This window comes from Panthera pardus, unplaced genomic scaffold (genome assembly GCF_024362965.1).
Source record: "Panthera pardus isolate Hobbes unplaced genomic scaffold, ASM2436296v1 HiC_scaffold_11, whole genome shotgun sequence".
NCBI lineage: Eukaryota > Metazoa > Chordata > Mammalia > Carnivora > Felidae > Panthera > Panthera pardus.
In genome coordinates, this window is record NW_026526666.1 from 93,055,021 (window position 1) to 93,076,602 (window position 21,582).

The 21,582-nt window shown below is 56.3% G+C and overlaps 1 protein-coding gene across 1 annotated transcript; it reads left to right on the forward strand.

The window, feature by feature from the left end:
- The first annotated feature begins 183 nt into the window (after positions 1-183).
- Positions 184-18,959, forward strand: TAS1R2 (taste 1 receptor member 2). The gene is given in 12 exon segments (XM_053899172.1): positions 184-896; positions 3,928-4,101; positions 4,421-4,947; positions 9,138-9,292; positions 9,295-9,493; positions 10,976-11,080; positions 11,202-11,300; positions 12,566-12,652; positions 16,211-16,329; positions 17,489-17,751; positions 17,753-18,268; positions 18,270-18,959. Coding segments are annotated over 12 exon segments (2,448 nt in total). The 5' UTR covers positions 184-887; the 3' UTR covers positions 18,465-18,959.
- The last annotated feature ends 2,623 nt before the right edge of the window (positions 18,960-21,582 follow it).

A 21,582-nucleotide genomic window follows, 5' to 3' on the forward strand; every position in this document is an offset into this window, starting at 1 on the left:
GGTTCTCTCCGCCATCGTGCACCCTGGGGCTGGGGCCACACCCAGGGGCTCCGGTTAATTTAGATGCTTTCTTTTCTCTGCCATCTGCTTAACCCCCCGAGCTTGGTTAGAGAGCCTGACTTTGCTGGGAGTCTCCAGAACGTCCCGGGACCTCCCAGCAACCGCTTTATTCTCCCTCCTTAGAAGTGACGCGTGCAGTCGCTGTGCCTCTGCAGCTCAGAGCAGGGGTGGTTCCTGTGAACTGGGGCCAGGGATGGTTTCCTGGAGGGGGCAAGGCACCGACTAGCCCTCGAAGAAGGAGCCGGGCTTGGCTGAGGTGGGACAGGGGGAGAGCATGAGGTTTTCGGCCAGCTTTCTGTGCCTGGGAACCCCCTCTCCCCACAACCCCGGATCCCAGAGGCCTTAATGGGCCCCAGCTGTAACAGACTCGTCTGTGTCGAGCATTCCACAGTAGGTGTCCCCAGGCTCCCTCCGGGCCACCAAAGGACCACAACGACATTACGCGGACAGGGTCTCAGTTTCCGATGGGTGCCCTGTTTGCTGGAACCATCTCCCTTTGGAAATTTTCAGCTCTCTTTTCTGACAGTAACCCCGCCCCTTGGTGCTGGGTACGAAGGGGGCACCCAGAGCGGGGCTCACCCAGCAGCGCTGACTGCTGCGTTGTCGGGCTAACGGGTATTAACCGCCTCCCTCGCCGCTCCCATTCTCTTAGCTGCTGAAACGCTGCTTTTTAGCAAAGACCATGACCTCGTGATGTTATACGTCGTGGAGATTGAGAACCAGGTCCTAGCATCTGACTATGTGCTTTGAGTCCCCACTTTTGCTGGTTGTGCAACCCAGGGTGAGCTTCGTAAGCTTCTCTGTGCCTCAGTTTTCTCATCTGCGGAATGGGGCCGGTCATAGTCCCCGTTAATGTGATCATCGAGTGAGATGGTGAATGGCGAGCACACAGCATGATGCCTGGTTCTTACTGGAACACCTGTCCTGGGTCAGGGGCCGTACATAAAGTACTATCTGCCAGGATCAACTTGATCCGGTTCTACTCTGTCTCCTGGGTGAGTATCTGTGCCCTTTACTCCCAGATGCTGGAAATGTCAGGGGCATGGGACCTGTCCTTAACCGAGTGGCAGAAGGTTAAGTTTGTGTCCGAGATAGCAGGACATGCTTTCTCTACCTCCACAGGGCGTTCTCCCAGACCCCCCAGGGCCCACCATGCCCTAGGAAGGGATCATCCTAATTCTAGCCTCTTCTTCCCCCCCAGAGTTCTCAGGCTTCTCCACCTGTCCAGGTGTTTCCCCACCCCTTCGGCCATGGCAAGACGGTCACTATGTAAATGTCTGTGCAAATCCCCTGGTGTCAAGTCAGGGCCACCTCCGGGGACCCCTCACTTCCCAGCCATGGGACCCCGGGCCAGGGAAGTCTGCTCCCTCATCATCCTGCCGCGGCTCCTGGCTGAGCCGGCTGAGAACTCAGACTTATACTTGGCTGGGGATTACCTCCTCGGCGGCCTCTTCACCCTCCATGCCAACGTGAAGGGCATCGTCCACCTCAACCTCCTGCAGGTGCCCCAGTGCAAGGGGTGAGTCGCCAGTGTGGGGCTGGAGGTGGCGACGGGGGCGGAGTGGGAAGCCTGGGCTGGTCCTGTGCTCCTCAGGGGACCACGCCAGGACCAAGGGCTCAAAATGCTCTTCTTCATTCATTGCCAACCTCTCATCCCGCATTATCCCCACCGGCCTGCAGGGAGACCCCGTGCGGTTCATGTTACCAAAATCTTTGGCAATTGTATTCTGAAATATGGAGAGCTGGTTGTCCCGCCGCGTGTCTTAATAAATAAAGAGTTACAGGGTATTTGAGCCTGGAGGGGTTGTCGAGACCACCCCCACCTACTTTGTCAAGTGGGGAACTCCCACTGAGCCCATGTCAAGTCCAAGTCTAGAAACCAGGGGTTATGCCTTTGGAAGGTGGAAATGTGGTTTTTCGGTTGCAGGTTCTCAGACTGGAGGGGAAGGTTTGCATTTCTCTAGGGCTGCGGTTAGGTGGGAAGGGGTGCTTCCAGGACCAGAAGGGATTTCCTCCACTCACCTTGTCCCCTGTGAGCCCCGGGGGTGGCTGCATCACTCAAGGTTGGGTGAGACACCTTCGTGCAAGCACGAAGGCTGGGATAGCGGACCCAGAGTGGGATGATGAGATAGCGACTTGGTGCAGAGAGGGTGAAGGCGTCCTGTGAGAGAGGGAGAGAAAAAAGAGTGTGTAAAAGCTGACTGTAAGAAGTGCCCCCTTTATGTGACGTTGGGGAAGATCACACGCTGGCTCGGGAATGACCAGTGTGGTGGTTACCAGTGACGGCACATTGGCGAGTGAATGTGCTGACGCCGGTGATGACAGAGGGGAGTTCAGTGATGGTGGTGATGCCGATAAGATTGAGAGCAGTAATAATGGTGATAATGCAAAGAGTGAAGACTATGGTGAGAATGGCGGTGGTGGTGATGGTGATAGGTGACAACGATGAGATAAAAATGCCGGAATCTTCTGGAGTGGCTCCTTCTCGGGCCACTCCTTGGCTTTCCTATGGCAGGCAGAGGGGACTCCCCGGCTCTCCCATCCCTTCCTCCTCTCACTCTGGACCTGCCTCTCACCCCACCCCACGTGGCTCCCCCAGGTATGAAATAAGGGTGTTGGGCTACGATCTCATGCAGGCCATGCGCTTTGCAGGGGAGGAGATCAACAGCCAGAGCAGCCTGCTGCCTGGCGTGCTGCTGGGCTACGAGATGGTGGCTGTCGGCCGCACCTCCAACGACGTCCAGCCCGTGCTCCACTTCCCGGCAAAGGAGGACTGTTCCTTGCCCATCCAGGAGGACTACAGCCACTGGGTGCCCCGTGCGGTGGCTGTCCTCGGCCCTGGCAACTCTGAGTCCACTGTGACGGTGGCCCACTTCCTCTCACTCTTCCTCCTTCCACAGGGGAGGCCCCTGGGTCCTGGGGTAAGGAGCTGGGGGGCAGAGGAGTGGTTATCCAGGGGGCTCACTTCCCCCCACCGGTCCTGGGGGTAGGAGGAGGCGGGAAGTAGGGTCAGAATGTCAACCCCAATCCTAGGAAGGCAGCCCAGCCGCGTGGTTAAGAGCTCAGGCTTTGGAGGCAGACACACCTGGGTGAGCATCTTGGCTCTGCGTCTTGGCCATTGTGAGGTCTTGAGCAAACCTCTTAACTCTCTGAGCCTCATCTTCCCCACCTATAAAATGGCATGATAAGAGTTCCATCCTAGGACTGTCTGAACGTTAAAGGCTTTAAGCTATGCAGGAGTTTGTAGGACACAGAAGCTAGTCGCTTATGTAATGGTACGTAAAGCATCTTGCACAAAGATGAAAACTCAGGAAGTGCTCGACACTATCTTGTACGGTTGCCCGGCACAAGGCCTGACGCATAAGAGGTCCTCAAAAAAGTGCCATTGGTATGACTGCTGTCATTCTAAGTGTTGTCATCGTCATGATTAAAGGTGCCTTGACCAGAACTGGCATAAGGTTTTTATGCATTAAAAAAAAAAAAGTTTTTATGCCCTAAAAAGCAGCTAGCACGAGGCTCGGCACATAGTAGGTAGTTACACTGTTTGCTGTCATTTTTGTTGTGTAAAGTGCCAGGGGTCTGACACGTAGCAGGTGCTTAGTAAACATTAATACGCTTACGTGAGGCATCTCGTCCAGGACTAAACTCATTCTTTCTTATGTTTAACAAATATTTATGGAGCAGGTGCTGTTGTAGGGCTGGGGATACGGCAGGGAACAACACCTAGAGCTCATCTCCTGGCGGGAGAGCCAGGCCATGTCCGTAAACACTGTGATATAGGCTGTTGGAAAGTGAGATGTGCACCGGACAGAATGAAAAGGCCAGCAGGGCGAGGGAGGCTGGACAGGTCGGTGGGCAGGTGGGTAGGGGGAGACCTCAGTTTCAAGCGGGGTGGCCAGGAGGCTCTTTCTGACAACTGGACAACCACCTGAGGGAGGGGAAGGAGTGAGGGAGCTATGTGGGTGCCTAGGAGAAGAGTGCTCCGGAAGAGGGGGCAGAGAATGCAGAGGCCGGCAGGAGCCTGGTGCGTTGGCCGAACTGGTGAGCAGCTCCGGGACCAGGCGGGACAGTAGGAGAAGACGAAGCCAGAGAGGCGAGGGCCGGGGTCAGTGGTGGAGCCCCTTGGGGGCCACGGAAGGACTCTGGCTGTCCTCGAGTGACATTAGGAGCTGTTGGGGAGTTTTGAGCTGAGGAGTAAGGTGACGGACAAGTGGTCGCAGAGGCCACCCGGCTGCCACGAACAGCAGCAGAGACAGCCAAGGGGAAGGGTGGGGGGATGCTGTGGTGACCCCGGGGTGGGGGGGTGATGGCGGCCTGGTGAGGCCCTAGCTCACGCTGGCGGCCCTCCGCTCTCGGGCAGATCACCTACAGCGCCATCAGTGACGAGCTACGGGACAAGCAGCGCTTCCCAGCCCTTCTGCGCACAGCGCCGGGCGCAGATCACCAGACTGAGGCCATGGTGCAGCTGATGTTGTACTTCCGCCGGAACTGGATCATCGCGCTGGTGAGCAGCGGCGACTACGGCCGCGACAACAGCCAGCTGCTCAAAGATCGCCCGGCCGGCGGCGACATCTGCATCGCCTTCCGGGAGACGCTGCCCATGCCCCAGCCCAGCCAGGCGGTGACGCAGTGGGAGCGCCGGCGCCTGAAGGCCATCGTGGACGAGCAGCGGCAGAGCTCTGCGCGCGTCGTGGTCCTGTTGTCGCCAGAGCTGGTCCTGCACAACTTCTTCTGCAAGGTGCTCCGCCAGAACCTCACGGGCGTCGTGCGGATCGCCTCCGAGTCCTGGGCCATCGACCCGGTCCTGCACGACAGGCCCACGCGCTGCACAGGCTCCTGGGCTGCGCCCAGACCAGCCGCTCCGAGCGGGTCGTCTATCCCTGGCAGGTGAGGCCCCGCCCACGGAGAGTCGGGGCCACACAGCGCAGGCACCGCCACAGCCCTGAGTGGTTGCCATGGAGACCACTGCCTTGCTCTAGCGTCCCCCTCTCTGGCCGGGTCCTGGGCAAACTGGCAGGAGAGGCCAGGGGACGTACCCTGTCCCCAGACACATAAAACCAGAAGTGCTTCATGGTGACAAAACTCCTTTTTTTTACATTAATGTAGTCCTCGCCATCCAAGATAGCCTGTCCCGGCAGGAGATTTGGGTGAAGTTCCCTGGAAGGAGGCCTGGCAGGCAGTGGGCACCCCGGGCCCCCTGCCGTTTCTCCAGGGTGGTGGCCTTGGGGGAGGACTTCTGTGTTCAGCTCTCTGAGGCTCTGCCTTGGGTTTATGCATCTTCTGTCGTCCCAGGTCTGGATGATTCAGAGGAGTAAGGAGGCAAGGAGTCGCCTGGATTCAGACCTGGAATTTAAATCTGTATTTTTCTGATCTGCGTGCGCGCGCGCACACACACACACACACACACACACACACACACACACACCTAACCACGAAGTTTATGTGGGTAGAAGATTTTACTGAGGATCTGGAGGACCAGAGGGGAATTTCATCAGAGACGCACACTGTGCTTGAATGCTTCCTTGTTCGTTTGTTTGCTTTAAAGTTTGGGGCTTAGGTACTCCCCTAACGCTGTCTATATTTTGTCTTTATTCTCGCCTTCCTCCCCTCTTCTCGATCCCCCCTCCCCAAATGCTTGTCTGCTTCCTCCACAGAGCCATTGAGTTAGCTCTTTCAAAAACTCCCCCTTTCCCTTAATCTATTTATTTGTAACCTCTCTACCCCATAATCTCAGAGCCTAACCTTGCAACCCTAAGTGCTTATTTTTTTCTAAAACTACAATGATTCTTTAAAGGAATTCTAGCCTCAGCCAGCAGAATATTATATTTTACTGTGTGCCCTGCTACATTAATAATATACATAATTATTATGGGTGCTTTACTGTCTTTTGAGCATCCAGTGGGCCATGAGTGCCTGGAATACATCACCCTAACTCGTGGCCATCCTACGAGGTCGATAATCCACAGATAGGAAGGCTGAGACAGGGAGTCAAAGTGACCTGTCTGTGGTGGTTTTAGTGGTGAGCAGTGGTTCGTGGCTTTGAACCCAGGTCGGCCCTTTGAACCACCGATTTTCCCACCGTACTGTTCAGCTTTCCTAGACAACTGTGGCAACGGCTGTGATGAAGGACCAGTTGACTTCTTTCCTCTCCCAACAGTGGAGACCAAAGAGCACCAATCATGGCAACTCATTTCCTGAGCACCTGCGACGTGCCAGGCCCAGGCTGGGCACTGCGGGTGCCCCGGACCCTCACCCTGGGAAGGACAAGGACAGTCGGGAAGATCTGTCTCTGCTGAGTGCTGCAGGAGGTCAGAGGTGCAATGTGTGTGTGTGTGTGTGTGTGTGTGTGTGTGTGCGCGCGAGAGGCGGCATCGCTGGGAGTGAGAAGGGCCAGGGAGGCACTGGACATCTCAGGAGGAGAATGGTGGTCTGGGTCGTGTGATCAGGCCACTGTGACCAAAGGATGGGGGACAAGGGGAGCTGCAGGTGACATTGGAGGGCATTAAGTGCCGGATGAAGGAGCTGGGGCTTTGCTCTAGACGCAGTTGGAGCCCACAGTGAGTTCCAAGGGAAGCACCGAAATTGCTGTTTTGAAGACAATCCAACAAGCCAGTTTGGGGTGGAGGTGGAGGGGTGACAGGGACAGGAAGCAGGGAGCCCAGCCCATCATCCTATGGCAACGTCTCCCAGGGTCTCCACTGGCGTGAACAGTAGAAATGATGCCCTTTTGTGCAGACGCGTTAGACCACGATGCCCTCTGCCCGGGGGTAGATGCCACCCTACCGCGGGCACACTGCCCGGTGAGGGGACGAGCTGAGCTCCGGCTGTCCCTCTCCGTTACCCCAAAGGCCCCACTTGTGCAGGGCCCCCTCCCCCCAATGCTGGGTCATGCCACGCCAGCCTGAGGATTTTTGTCATAACTCTTACCCCGAAGTGTCTTTGTTGTGTTTATTTACTTGCCTTCTTGTTTATCGGCTCTTCCCCACCACCCTCCTCCTCCCAGACGTAGGCCGGGGAGAGCAGGGACCTTTCAATCCTACCGTCCTGTTCTGTGCTGTATCCTGAGCTGCTGGAACCGGATCTGGCTCAGAGTTGACTCTCAGTGGATATTTCTTGAATGAATGAATGAATGAATGAGCCCCTACTATGTCCCGGCACTGTGCTAACCCCTCTGTGTGAATTATCATCTATCCCCAGAACCACTGTTACTCGATGGTTGCTGCCCATACAGAGGGGAGATGGAGGTTCAGAGGAGTGACGGTCACCCAGCTAGGGAGTGGCCAGGGGGTGGTGACGCTCCAGGACAGGGGCAGTGGGGATGGAGAGGAGGGCGCCCCTTGAGGGCAGGGAGGAGGGGGAGGCCCGGGTGAAGGGGAGACTTGGAGATAGAGGCCAGGAGGACGCTCCGCCCGTGATGATGGGGAGGGGGCGATTAGGGGGAGGCTGGGGAAAATCCAGGCTGGCAAATGAGAGGGGGCTTCGGGAGTCCAAGGGAAGATCTTCAGCAGGTCGTGGAATCATAGAGCGTTGGAGTTGCAAGGTGTTCTCAGAGTCTTGGGGTCCCATCCTTTTACTTAATGGGGTTGGGACTGGGGCCCTTGGGGCTCTACCAGTGACCAGCCGGCCGGGACCACAGGCCACCTGCTCACCACCCTCACTGGCTCTTCACTGCGTCCTTCTCTCCGCCTCTGTCCACCCCAGCGTCTCAGCTGTGGCCCATCTGTCCGTCCGTTGGGAGGCAGAGCTTTGTCCTCAGGCAGACCTGGGTTTGAGTCCAGCTTGGCCCCATTAGCGGTGCAACCTGGGGCAAGTTAATTAATATCTCTGAGCCCCAGGTTCCTCCTGTGCTGGCTGGAAAGGATAATACGCACCCTGCTGAGCTTTTGTGAGGATTAGCAGTGATGTGTACACATTACCTGCTGCCGAGTAGAAGCCGAATGTCCTTCTCTTTCTCCTCATTCATTTCTGACACCAGTGTCTGGACAATAGTCCAGACCTCCTCCACTCAGGAGGGTTGCAGGGACAATACTTTCTGACCCCCTGCCTTCGAGCCCTGGAATCCGACACCAGGACCTGGTTCCCTGTGGGCCCTTCACGGCATCCGGATCCCCATCCAGAGGCCGCCACCGGGGAGGAGTTTCCTCCTCTCAGCTCCCAAGACCACTGCCCTCGGTCCCAGCAACATGTGCAAATTCCAAAGAGGCTTCTGGAGACCTCACTCCCTGGGCAGAGCAGGAAGAAGGCTAGGGCCCGAAGCGCTTGGCTGTCTGTCTGTCGGTCCCCGAGGCGAGGTGAGCTCTGGACCCCCAAGACATAGCCCAATAGACTCTCTCATTTATGGAGGGAAAGCCGAGGAGTCAGATTGATGGGGTATCTAAGTTGGAAGCTCTTTCGAGGGCGGGGGGTGGGGGGTGGTCTGCCCAGAGAGGTTCAGTGACTTGGCCAAAGTCACACAGCAAATTGAGGAAGGAGCTCAGATTGGGATTCAGGCCAAAGGATGCCCAGTCCAAAGCGTGTTCCAGTTTGTACAGCTTCTGCATTCTCAGAGTGACGGGGGATGGCACGGGGGAGACACTGGAGGGTCGCCTGCAACTGTGGGGAAGCCGGAAGCACCCAGGGGGCAGGGGTGAGGGCAGCTGACCCTTGCAAGTGAGAGAAGCGGTGGATTCTGGAGCTCAGGTGTTGGGTCCCCGCGGGATGGCCGAGGTGACTTCCAGGGAGCAGGAACAATGTCGACACCTCGGCCGGAAGGGAGCACTTCCTAGTTTGCAGGCCCTGTGCTAAGCTCCCAACATTGGGAAACTCACGTGTTGCTTCAGAGCCCGGGAGACAGGGTTTTTGTTGTCCTACTTTGCAGAAGAGGAGACTGGAGCTCACGGAGGTTGGGCGACAGGCCCAAGGCTCAGAGCAGGTGGCAGAGCTGGTGCCTGAACCCAGGTGTGTCCGACGACAGAGCCGGGGCTCCCAGCCGCTGCCTCCCGGGTGGCCACATCTGCGGTCTCATTGCCCCCTTGTAGGGATGTGGACACCCAGTCTCGTGGGGTAGTCACTCTCCCCCAGATCGGGCCCGACTTCTGACGCCAGCTTCGCTTCCTTTCCCTGTGGCCTCTCCAGCTGCTTCAGGAAATCTGGAAGGTCAGCTTCACCCTCCTGGGCCACCGGATCTTTTTTGACCAGCGAGGGGACCTACTCATGCGCCTAGAGATCATCCAGTGGCGGTGGGACCTGAGCCAGGACCTTTCCGGAGCATCGCCTCCTACTGCCCGGTGCTACGACGGCTGAGGGCCATCTGTGACGTCTCCTGGCACACGGCCAACAACACGGTCAGCTCTCGGAGGGCTGGTGGGGGGCTGGGACCTGGGTCTGGGCACTGGCTCGTGCAGGGGTGGCAAGGGCCCTGTGGACCTGAGATCCATTATCGAGCAATGATGGCGTCCCTATTTGTGGGTGTCCCTCCTCCCATTGACTAAGCACTGTGGAAGTCTAGAGCTTTCTGGATCCTCAGGACCCAGGGGCTCAGGGGGCTGCGCAAAGTGAACGTTAGGGGGACACGTGTGTGCTAAGGACTTCAATTCTCATGTCAACCCTGGGAAATAGAGAGTACTGTTCCTCCTGTCTTTGGGGTTGGAAAACTGGAGGCACAGAGGGGGTCGCGTGACCCATAAAAGGCCACACAGCTTTCGCACGTCTCTATACGCAGCATTCAGTCTACATCCCATCGATTAGTACTCGCGTTTTGGGGACAGTAGCTGTGTCTTCACCTGTGTCTGACATCTGTCAGTCTGAAAGCTCCTTTGTTTTACCCTCTTAGGTTACAAGCTGTCAGAATGGCCGCGATGTGGGGAAGGGTAGAGACCCAGCCTCGTGGGGAGGGGGGGAGGTGGGGGGTCTAAAAGTTCAGAGCCAGGGCACCTGGGTGGCTCAGTCGGTTAAGCATCCGACTCTGGATCTCAGCGCAGGTCTTGATCTCAGGGTCGTGAGTTTAGACCCCTGTGTTGGGCTCCGTGCTGGGCGCGCAGCCTACTTAAAAATAATAATAATAAAAAAGCTCCGCCTGCCTTCACCAGTCCTCCCGATGGACTGCACACTTTATCCACAGTTTCTGTGGTCCCGGGTGCCTCTAGTTCCTATGCTTCGTGGGGGTTTTTATGGAGTCAGTTGGGTTGGTGTCTTTAATGGTTTGCTAGGGCTGCTGTCACAAAGGGCCACAGTCTGGGGGCTGGAAGTCCAACTCAAGCCGTCAGTAGGGTTGGTTCCTTCAGGAACCCTCTCCAGAGGGAGGATGTTCCAGGCCTCTCTCCCAACTTCTGGTGGTTAGCTGGCCATCGCTGGCTTTCCTTGGCTTGGGGTTTTCTCACCCGACCTCTGTGGTCACCTCCACGGGCACTCTCCCTGTGGGGGTGTCTGTCTCCAAATCTCCCCTTTTATAAAGACATGGGTCATATTGGAGTGGGGGCCCGCCCTACTCCAGGATGACCTCATCTTAACTGACTACCTCTGAAATGATCCTAGTTCCAAGTAAATTCACATTTTTAGGTCCTGGGGTTTCAGACTTCAGTGAACTTCGAGGGGACGCAAGTCAACAAATAACAGTGTCTTTGCCTGGGGTTTTTCCTGGGAAGCAGAGCCTGAGGCAAGGGTTTATGTGCAGTTTATTCCAGGATATGCTCCATGGGAGCAGGAGTGGGTGACGGGGGAGAGTCCATTAGGGATAGAGAGAAAGTCAGTAGCAGGGAATGTTCTTAAGCTGGACACCGAATGTGAGCTCGATCTTACCGGAACCTTCCGAGGGACCACTTTAGAATTGTCCCCAAGGGAAGGAAGAGGATGGAATGGATCCACTGGTCTGTACCACCCCCCTCCCCGCTGTGGCCCAAGGTCGCCGCACGGGGCATTAACTCCCTTGTGCTTCCAGGTCACACGTGTGGGTGCCCAGCAGCTCCCCACGAGCATCTCACACGACAGCCCCCCGGGCAGAGAGCGAAAGAGACCGAGTGCAGCTTAGGGGAGGTGCCGACAGGTAACCCCTGCGTGGATTGGTTGCTATGGCAGGGGCAGGACTAGAAGGTGGGCTGAGAAAACGTGAGAGAAGCCACAGAGATGGATGGCCACCCGTCACTGTGCTCACGTCCTCCCCACAGCTTGGTGGGCTGGCACGTTTGGGGCAGCAGCCAGCCCGGCGTCTTCACGGGGACTCGAGTGGACACCATCACAGGCCCTGCAGCTGCAGTGGGGGCCAGGTGGAGCCGCTGTTCCTCATCCCTCCCTTCCGCCATCCATTCCGGAGTCCTTCGCCCTTGGCCACTTGGCTGGTGGGGTGTTCTCGACATTTGTCCCCGGGTGTCTGAGCCCTTAGTCGCCTTGTCCGTGCCGGCCCGTGGTTGTGGCAGGTGCCAGTAATGACCCGGCCACTGCGCTGAATCTTCTGGACTCCTTCCTACCCTCTTGTGTGGTGGGGACCTGGCCCCTCCTGCTAATCCAGGTTAACTACCTCCTCCTTTCTTGGCCTTCTCGTTCCCTGACGTGCGGCCCCTGAAAAGCCAGGAGGTAACCTAGCACCCATTTTGTCTGGGGATATGTAGACATGTTCCCTCTTTGGAGACCAGACCCTGGATTCCAGAAGAGTCCAGCCTGTGGGGACAAGAAACACCGGTTCTACAACGAGCCCTCGAGAACAATGGTGAGCGTGGCCGATCCTTCTTCCGCCCCGTGGTGGCTGGACCCCACATGGTGGCTGGACCCACGTGTTCTAGCTGTTGGGGCCACAGTGCTACATACCCGCCTTTCATTCAATGCTTATACCTCACCCTGAAGGGCAGTGTCCCTACCCTCAAGGTGTTGTCTGTCCCCCAGCTGGTACCTTACCTGAACGCTTAATACACCATACCATCGTTTTATCAGACGGGATACTTCTCGATGGTGGTGTGGAATGTGTTGGTATCAGTGGATCCTGTGGTCGTGTGCCCACATCACACCCCCTTTGCCGCACAATGGGTCTCTTGTCTGGGGTGACTTTGTGGGGGGACCCATGACAGTAACTCGTTCACTCTGTACGCCCTGGGATGGGGGTGCTGCGTGGCAGACAGGGAGGCACGTTCTTACACGGATGAGTCAGTGCTCCCTCCAGGGAAGAAGGCACCTGCAGTTGATAGATGGGCCGGCATCCATGTAGAATGGTACCAAATCAAGGGCTCAGTGTGGGTTCCGGGCTGGAAGGTTAGGTGTTCAGCGGTGCCGACCACGGAGAGGAAGCCCACGCCGCTGAGCTCCCGCCCACAGCCCCCATCCTCGCCACCGCGGGCACTCCGTGCAAGCCCCGGGGCGGCTGACCCGTACTGGAAGCTTCATCCTGTCCATCTGGTTCTTCATCGCTCCCTGGGTTCTCGACGGGCATGGGCCCGAGACACAAAGATCATCAGGCTTTGCGCTCACTCTCGTACATCCACGCACACACCCTTCCGTCCAGACGATGTCTTCTCCACTCTTCTGGTCTTGTTCTTTCCAGGCCCACCGAGCAGCCGGCCAAGCCATTCGTCGCTGCCCAGCCGTCCAGGAATATCCGCTCTCCAGGGCCTTTCTCCGTCCACACCAAGTGAACAAACACGTGCTGTGCTCTCAACTCTACCCCCTGGGGACACGTTCCCTCGTTACCGCCCTTCGGGGGCGTCCCCGAGAGGAGCCTAGTGTGGCAACGGTCCGTTTTGAGCTCACGTTAATATATCAAGCTGGGGATAGATTACCTGTGAATCACTGACCTAAGAAACATACATGTCCGTGCCCCCTCCCCGCCGCCCCCGGGGCCTGCTTTGGCCTGATCCCAAATGTGCCATTTCCGTTGCGTGGACATGTGCCACTCTTCCTGCCTGACCACGCAGCTCCGTGCCTCTGAGAGTCACTTGATGTCCTGAGGCCAAGTGCTTGTTCTCCACGAAGGCCCGGCAGGACACCAGGAGCTGATTTTCAAATAGAGAGTCGTACTCTGGTGGAAGGTATGTTACAGCTACGTTTTGCAACCTCTCATACTGGGGCTGGACCCTCTTGTCCCCTGCAGATGACGCTGGCATCAGCAAATCTGCTTGGCCACATGGCCCGAGTGGCAAGGACAGCACGTCCTACAGCCAGAGCCTGCTTCAGAGTCCTCCTCCGGGCTTGTCATCGTTTGCCTGGAAACCGGATGTCGTCCGAGCCACCTGATAAATGCGGGTTGCAGCAGTCTTTCCAAGAGCGATTTATGCGGTCGCCCCCGATCTCGAGAGGTTCGCCAAGTGCCATACGTCTCTAACGGCAGAAGGCAGAAGATGTCACAAGTCGCTCTGTCGCGTAGACAGGATGTCCTGGCCTTTCCCAGACCACAGGAGCCCTGAAAGCATCGCCGGTGTGGCAGGGCCCTTATCATATACCCTCGTACCTAAGTATTTGTGTCTCGCGCGGGCGTGAAGGGTGCTTCCTGCTTCCTACTCACCAGATCCCGTCGGTACGATGCCATGAATAAAGTGGACCTGCATGATGTTCTGCCGAATGTCAGAGCGATCCAGTGCCATGTGGACAGAGAACAGTACAAGAGTAAACTTAACTGCAATAAGACAGCAAATGGTAGTGATTTGAGAGCTTTCTCCTCTTTTAATCAGGCATTTAGAGCTGCACAATCCCCTCTAAGTACTGCGTTCACTGCCTTCTATAAGTTTGGGTATATATTAATGTAAAATAATTTTTTAATGTTTATTTTTGAGAGAGAGAGAGAGAGACAGAGGCAGAGCATGAGCCGGGGAGGGGCAGAGAGAGAAGAAGACACAGAATCGGAAGCAGGCTCCAGGCTCCGAGCTGTCAGCACAGAGCCCGACGCGGGGCTCGAACCCACAAGCCGTGAGATCATGACCTTGAGCCGAGGTCGGATGCTTAACAGACTGAGCCACCCAGGCTCCCTGAAACTTTATACTTCTCAAACACTAACTCCCCACTCTCCCCTCCTTCCCGCCCCTGAAGCCACCCTTCTATTTTGTGGTCCTATGAATTGGACTCAGAATCTCATATAAACGGAACCACACAGCATTTGTCTTCCGTGACTGGCTAATTTCACTCAACATCATGTTCTTACGGTTCATCCGTTTTGTGGCGTGTGTCAGAATTTTCTTCCCTCTTTAGACTGAATAATTCATTACAGGTATATATCACATCTCGCTTATCTGTTCATCCATCAATGGACACTTGGGTCGCTTCTTCGTTTAAGCTATCGTGAATAACGCTGCATTAAACATGGGTGTACAAATGTGTCTTTGAATCTCTGCTTTCAATTCTTTTGAGTAGACACCCAGAAGTGGAAGCCGGATCGTGTGTTCATTCTGTTTTTAATTTTTTGAGGAACTGCCATACCGTTTTCCACCACCGCCATCCCCGTCTACACTCCCGGCGGTGAATGAGGAGGTCCCGGTTCCTCTGCATCCTTGCCAGCCCGGGTTATGACCCGTTTTTTTGATAGCAACCATCCCAATGGGCGTAGGCTGGTCTCTCACTGTAGCTTTGATTTGTCTTTCCCTCATGATTACTGATTGAGCAGCTTTTCAAGTACTGATTCGCCATGTGTGTATCTTCTTTGGAGAAATCTCTATTCAGGTCCTTTGTCCATTTCTGAGTTATCATGTTTCAGGAGTTCTTTGTATATGCTGGATATTAATCCCTTGGTAGATGAACAACATGCAGATATTGTCTCCCATTCTGTGGGATGCCTTTTTACGCTCTCCATACATTACTCTCTGTCGTTTGGTGGACAAACGTTTTCCATTTTCACGAAGTCCTATCCAGGAAGGTCATTGCCAGATCCAGTGTCCTGAAACTTGTGCCCGGTGTTTTCTTGTAGCAGCTTTTATGATTTTAGGTCTCCCTGTGAGTCATGGATCCATTTTGAGGTACCCGCACGTGGCATTAGGTCCAACTTTATTCTTTTGTATGTGGATATCCAGCGTTCCCAGCACCATTCATTGGAAAAACGATCTTTCCCCCACTGAATGGTCTTGGAACACCCGTCAAAAATCATTTGACCGTATGTGTGAGGGTTTGTGTCTGGACTCTCTGTTCTATTTTATTGGTCTGTATGTGTGTCTTTTTAAAAAAAAAAAAAACAACACAAAGCTCTTTTTTTTAAATCTTTCTTTATTCTTGAGAGAGAGACAGGGTGTGAGCAGGGGAGGGACAGAGAGAGAGGGAGACACAGAATCCGAAGCAGGCTCCAGGCTCTGAGCTGTCAGCACAGAGCCCGACACGGGGCTCGAACCCATGAACAGCGAGATCGTGACCTGAGCCAAAGTCGGACGCTCCACCAACTGAGCCCCCCCAGGCGCCCTGTATGTGTCTCTTTATGCCAGCACCACAGCACTTGGGTTACTGTAGCTTCGCAGTTCAGTGTTGAAGTCAGGAAATGTGCATCCCCAGTTTTGTTCTTTTTCTTTTTCTTTTTTTAAAATTTTTTTTAATGTTTATTTATTTTTGGGACAGAGAGAGACAGAGCATGAATGGGGGAGGGGCAGAGAGAGAGGGAGACACAGAATCTGAAACAGGTTCCAGGCTCTGAGCCATCAGCCCAGAGCCCCACGCGGGGCTCGAACTCACAGACCGTGAGATCGTGACCTGAGCTGAAGTCGGACGCTCAACCGACTGAGCCACCCAGGCGCCCCAGTTTTGTTCTTTTTCAAGATTGCGTTGGGAACTCAGGGTCCCTTGAGATGCCATCTGAATTTTAGGATGGGTTTTGCCCCACTCTTCACAAAGTGAAGTTGTTCCCTCCCATCACTGAAAACTCCAGGAGTGGACCTTGAGACTCCACGCACCGATAGATCCAGGGTCTCATTCCCTCCAGATCTCAGGTCCTTCCTTGGAATGTCCTCCCTCTATGGAGACACGGTGGCTGCTGGCAGCCCCAGAGCCACATCTTATCTGCCCGGCAATCTCAGAAAGTCTCTGTCTTCGACAGTCGCACGCTGTTACCTGAAGAAGGTGGACCAGGTCTCAGGCAGGCCAAACGAGGGGGGGGGGGTCCCTACAAAGGTCCCGTTCTAGTGGCAATCCCTGCTCCTGCCCCATCCCGGACAGGGGCCAGACTCCCTTTCCTGAGCATCCTGCTGGTTGGGCTCAGGATCTCTTGCCTTCCTCCCTCCAGATCCCTGTGCCCATGCGTTCCAAGGACGGCCAGCCTGAGGAAGAAGCCTGCGGGTATGCACCCCTGCTGCTTCGAGTGTCTCGACTGCCTTCCAGGCACCTTCCTCAACCAAACTGCACGTGGGGCTCGCAGACCCACACCCCTGCCCCGCCCTGGGGCTCTCAGGGCCCTTCATCTTTGGCAGGGTCTCTGGAGTCTCATCCAGGGGACACAGGTGTCCAAAGGCCACGGACCATGTCTGATTCCGCTTGTATCTCCCTAACCGCTGGTGTAAGAAAAATCTTCAATGCTGTGAGGGCGTGGGGGTGGGAGAAGGAACAGCCCTCAAGCAGGCGGGGCTGTAACTGATCCCCTCTGCACACACATGTAGCTGAGGGCCCAGGGGGGTCAGGCCAGAGAATGTCCACTGGATGAATGAATGAATGAATGAATGAACGAACAAACAAACGCACAAATGAATGAATGTCTCTGTCCGTAGAAGAAATGTTCCTGGCAGACAGGGCTAGGATCTGATTTCTCTCTGTGGCCTCCCAAGTGCCTCGTGTAGTTCGGAGCATATAATGTTTGCTCGGTGAATGTTTATTGAGTGACATCCTTGATGAGAAGAATCGACATCTCCCCCTATAGATCAGAAACTCCAGGAAGGGGGGGGGACAATGTCATCCCTCCAGTGTTTACCACAGTTCACCGTTGGGGCCGAATTATTTTTTTTTCATGACTTCACAGATTAGTAACTAAGCGGTCTGTACACCTACCGATCCGAGTACTTACGACGTGCCCAGCAGAGCCCAGGGCACAGAGTAGGTGCTCAACAAAAGTTTGTTTGCAATTGGTCGGTAGCCGGAAGTCAGGGGGCTCGGTTTTATCCACGTCTGTGCTCTCCCATCTCAGATGCCTATCACAGTGGATGGCGCTCAAAAAGAAACTTGAATAAACAGTCGAATGTCCATCTCACCAGAGGGTACGGTCTTGGAAGGGAGGCATTACGGTCGCCAGGCTCTGAGTCAAGGGGACCTTGGACCACATCCTGCCTCTGTAACTGTCTGGTTTTGTAACTGCCTGGAGGAGCCTCAGATGCCACATCTGTGAAATGGGGTTGCAGTGAGGATCTGATGGGCCGGTGGATACGAGGGACGCAGCGAGAGGTGGCTACGACCGCAGGCATCGCCCTTGGCTCGCCCCCTCCCTGCCCCTACAGCCTGGCCGGGTGCAGGTGCAGAGGATGTGGGTGCTGGGAAGGTGGCTATATCTGACGGGAACTGCTGTGGGCTCTTGCAGACGAGTTTGGCTGCCGGCCCTGCCCGAGTTGCGGGTGGTCCCGGAGGAACGACGCCTCCTGCTTCAAGCGGCGGCTGGCCTCCCTTGAATGGCGAGAGGCACCCGCCGTCACTGTGGCCGTGCTGTCCATCCTGGGCTCCCTCCGCGCCCTGGCCATCTTGGTGATCTTCTGGAGGCACCGCCACACGCCCATGGTTTGCTCGGCCGGGTTCCCCAGGTGGTTCCCGATGCCGATGCCACTGCCGCTGGCATAGGTGACAGTCCCCCATGTACGTCGGGCAGCCCGCGTTTTTCACGTGCCTCGGCTGCCAGACCCTCTTCGCCCTCTGCTTCACCGTCTGTATCTCCTGTGTCACCGTGCGCTCTTTCCAGATCGTCCGCGTCTTCAAGATGGCCAGGCACCTCCCGCATGCCTACGGCTACTGGGTCCGCTACCACGGGCCCTGTGTCTTCGTGGCGGGCAACGTGCTGGCCACGACCGCCGAGCCCGCCGCCCGCCCCGGCCCCGATGACCCCAAGATCGCGGTTCTCGCCTGCAACTACCACAAAGTGCTGCTGTTCAACATCAGCCTGGACCCGCTCCTGTCCGTGGCGCGCTTCAGCTTCGCCTACGTGGGCAAGGAGCTGCCCACCACCCACAACGAGGCCAAGTTCATCACCTTCCGCATGACCTTCTACTTCACCTCTTCCATCTCCCTCCGTACCTTCATGTCTGTCTACGAGGGGGTCCTGGTCACCATCCTGCACCTCGTGGTCGCAGTGCTCAACCTTCTGGGCGCTTTGGCCCCTGGGCTACTTCGGCCCCAAGTGCTGCGTGGTCCTCTTCTAACCGGATCGCAACACGCCCGTCTACTTCAGCAGCATGATTCAGGGCTACAGCACGGGAAGGACTAGCACTGACCCCTGGCTGCCCAGGGGGCCAGAGGGCTCCGCCCTGGGAGATGGAGACCGGGGGTGGGGCTGGGGGTGGTGGTGACTCGTTCAGCCCCTGCTGGGAGCAGGGACGCCACCCCGCCCTACTCTCTGATTTGGCCTCCCCCTCCAGGTTCTCTGCACCCTGGCCGTTTTTACCCACCCGCTGGTGGATGCCTAAAAATACTCACGCTTTCCCTGCAGCTGTTTGGCTTGCCAGGCACCGCCACCCATGCTAGGAAAAGGATCCGGGGTGACCTCCCTATTGGTCTCCAAGACAGAGGTGGATCGGAGCAGCCCACAGTCGCCATCTGGTGGTCACAGCGGGTGTCCGCAGGTTCCTGCTCGGGGCAGCCATGCTGGAAGGCTGGGCTGGGGCTGGTGTTGGGGGACATCTGCCTGGCATCATTCACTCCCTGCCCACGTGTCTGCGCCTCACCTCCCAGACTCCCCCGCCCCCCAGCTTGGAACCCAGCTTGGGACCCAGCTTCTCTGAGTCATGGCTGCGCATAGGGGCTGCTTCATAAAATGCTTATGAATAAACCTCCCTTGGGTGAAACGAAGGCGTTTCCTTCTTGTTTCCAGAGGTTCCCCCCTCCCCCCACCCCGCCCCAAGAAAGAAGACTGGGATCGGAGACCTCAGCTTCCATTTCCGCGTTGCCACTTCTGAGCCGTGTACTCTGGGCCAATTCTATTTACTGTTTCGGAGCCTACATGGCCTCTTCTCTAAAACAGGAACAATAAACCAAGAGCACCCTTGACACACTGTGTATTAGCCAATTTGACGACAAATTATATTTAAAAAGATTAAAAATAAATCAGATAAAGTAGAAACAATACCTACTTCGCCGGGACATCGGAGGATCGGAGAGAATGGGCGTGAAGTGCATACCGTAGGTAGTCAATAAATGCCAACCATTTTGCAAGTTCACATGTTCCCTCCAACCATCAGGCTTCAAAAGGAGGTTGTGTCTCCTCTTTACACCCAAATGCCCGTGGTATATGTTCGAGTCCGTGGTACCAGCCTCTTGTGGCAACTGGCTTTGCCCCCAGCAAATTCTGGGCGTCGTCTTGCGGTGCTTGGGCCCCCCATGTGCTCGGAGCCGCCCCGGCACCGCTGAACCTGGAAGACGCTGCCATGCTGAGTTTAGCTGTGCCCGTGCCCATCACCCTCGATGGCGGGAGGAGCCCTGACTTCGCCGTCCAGGGGTCAGAGCCGGCCTGTCACAGCTCACCAGGGAGCCCCAACTTCCCTGCCGACGCCTCCGAGCTGCAGCCTGGAGAGGCTGAGCGACGGGCTCAGGAATCAGTGACTGGGGTGACCTCGTGACTGTGTCAGGACTCCCCTGGGAGTGATTCCTGGATTGGCCCAACACCGGCCCTGGCAGGAGCAACTTTCCGGAAGCTTCATGTGCGGCACGGAAGGCAGGACTATCTCCCTCTGGTCCTGAGTCTCTGTCCTTCATGCTTCAAGGTGGCGGGTGATGGGATCTCGCTTTGAATCACCTGAAGTTTGGGAAAACAGCCTTCGTATTTTGGGAGCTGCTTCTCCATAACAGCAATGGCAGGGACGGTCCCCGTTTCCCTTTCCTGAGCGTCTTTCCAGAGCCGGCCCACAGCAGGTGCTCCACGAATATCGACCGGACAGCTGAGTCACGGTGCTCGTCTCCCCTTCTCCACTACTGTTCCCTCAGGCCACTGCATCATGAATCCCATTCATGCCCCGTGGCCTTGCGTGCTGGACCCTGAGAAGCATCTAGAAATACAAGACAGGGGTGCCTGGGTGGCTCGTCGGCTGAGAGTCTGACTCTTGATTTCAGCTCGGGTCATGATCCGAGGATCGTGGGTTGGATCCCCGCATTGGGCTGAGCGTGGGGCCTGCTGAAGATTCTCTTTCTCTCGAGGGCGCCCGGGTGGCTCAGTCAGTTGAGCATCCAACTTCAGCTCAGGTCATGATCTCACGGTCTGTGAGTTTGAGCCCCGCGTCGGGCTCGGTGCTGACAGCTCGGAGCCTGGAGCCTGCTGCGGATTCTGTGTCTCCCTCTCTCTCTGCCCCACCCCTGCTTGCACTCTGTCTCTTGAAAATGAATAAACATTAAGGAGATTAAAAAAAAACAAAAAAACTTAAAAGATTCTCTTACTCTCTCTCTCTCTGCCCCTCCCCCTGCTCTGTCTCTAAAATAAACAAATAAAACAATAAACAAATAAACAAATAAATAAAAGAAATGTAAGGCAAACACCTGCGCTCACCATCGATGAGGAGGCAGCTAACACGAATTACCCTCCCCGAAGGCTTCACTATCCCGTCCTTGTCTTACGGGTGGGGGGAGCTTCCCCAGCCCCTCACAGCCGGGCCCCGACGCCTCATCCAGGGAGCTGGTGCGGGCAACCCAGTCATGGAGGGAGGGGCACAGTCTCTCCACTTGGGAAGGACTCTGGGGCGGTGGGTGGGGGGAGGCTGGCGTTTGGAAAGAGCAACCAAGGGCGGAGAAGTGCTTGGGGCGGGGGCGGGAAGTCTGAGTGTGAAGACAGAAGGTGGGGGCGGCAGGAGCTAAGGTGGGTGCGAGGAGACCCGGGGGGCGGCCCGAGTGGGGTGGCCGGTGTGAGAAGCGGGCTTGGAAAGAGAGCCGGGGCTAGACGGGGCGGACCCTGACCTTGCCCACCTGGTACCCACTTCAGGCACCCGTGCGCACGCTGCCTCGCTCCCTCCGGGGTCCCCTGAGGGGCTCCTGGCCACCCCTTGCTTCTGGTCCTATTCCTACGGTCCTGAGCGCTGGCCTGGCCCCGACAGCTGGAGACTGCCCGGGAAGCCCCCAGGGGAGAACGATTGCACCCCTTCTCTGTCCCCTGCTCTTGCCTCCCACGGGAGACCCCGCCCAGTCCCCAGCTTCCAGGGAGCAGCTCTGTGCCCCGTCTGTTCCTTGATGTGCCCATGTCCCATCCCCCTCACCCTCAGGACCAGATTGCCAAGCTCAGGGAGTTTTAAGCGCTTACTTCTCTTTCCTTCCATGCTTCTGACGCCTTGGTTTACAACTTTTTTTTTTTTTTTTAAGAGATAATGACCTCCTTTTCCTGCTTCTGCCTCGTGGACCCCCATTAGAGAGGGAATCCTGGAACCCCACTGCCCTCGGAGGCATCCGCTCCACACCTCCCCCTACAGCTGCCCTGAGCTGAGATGTTGG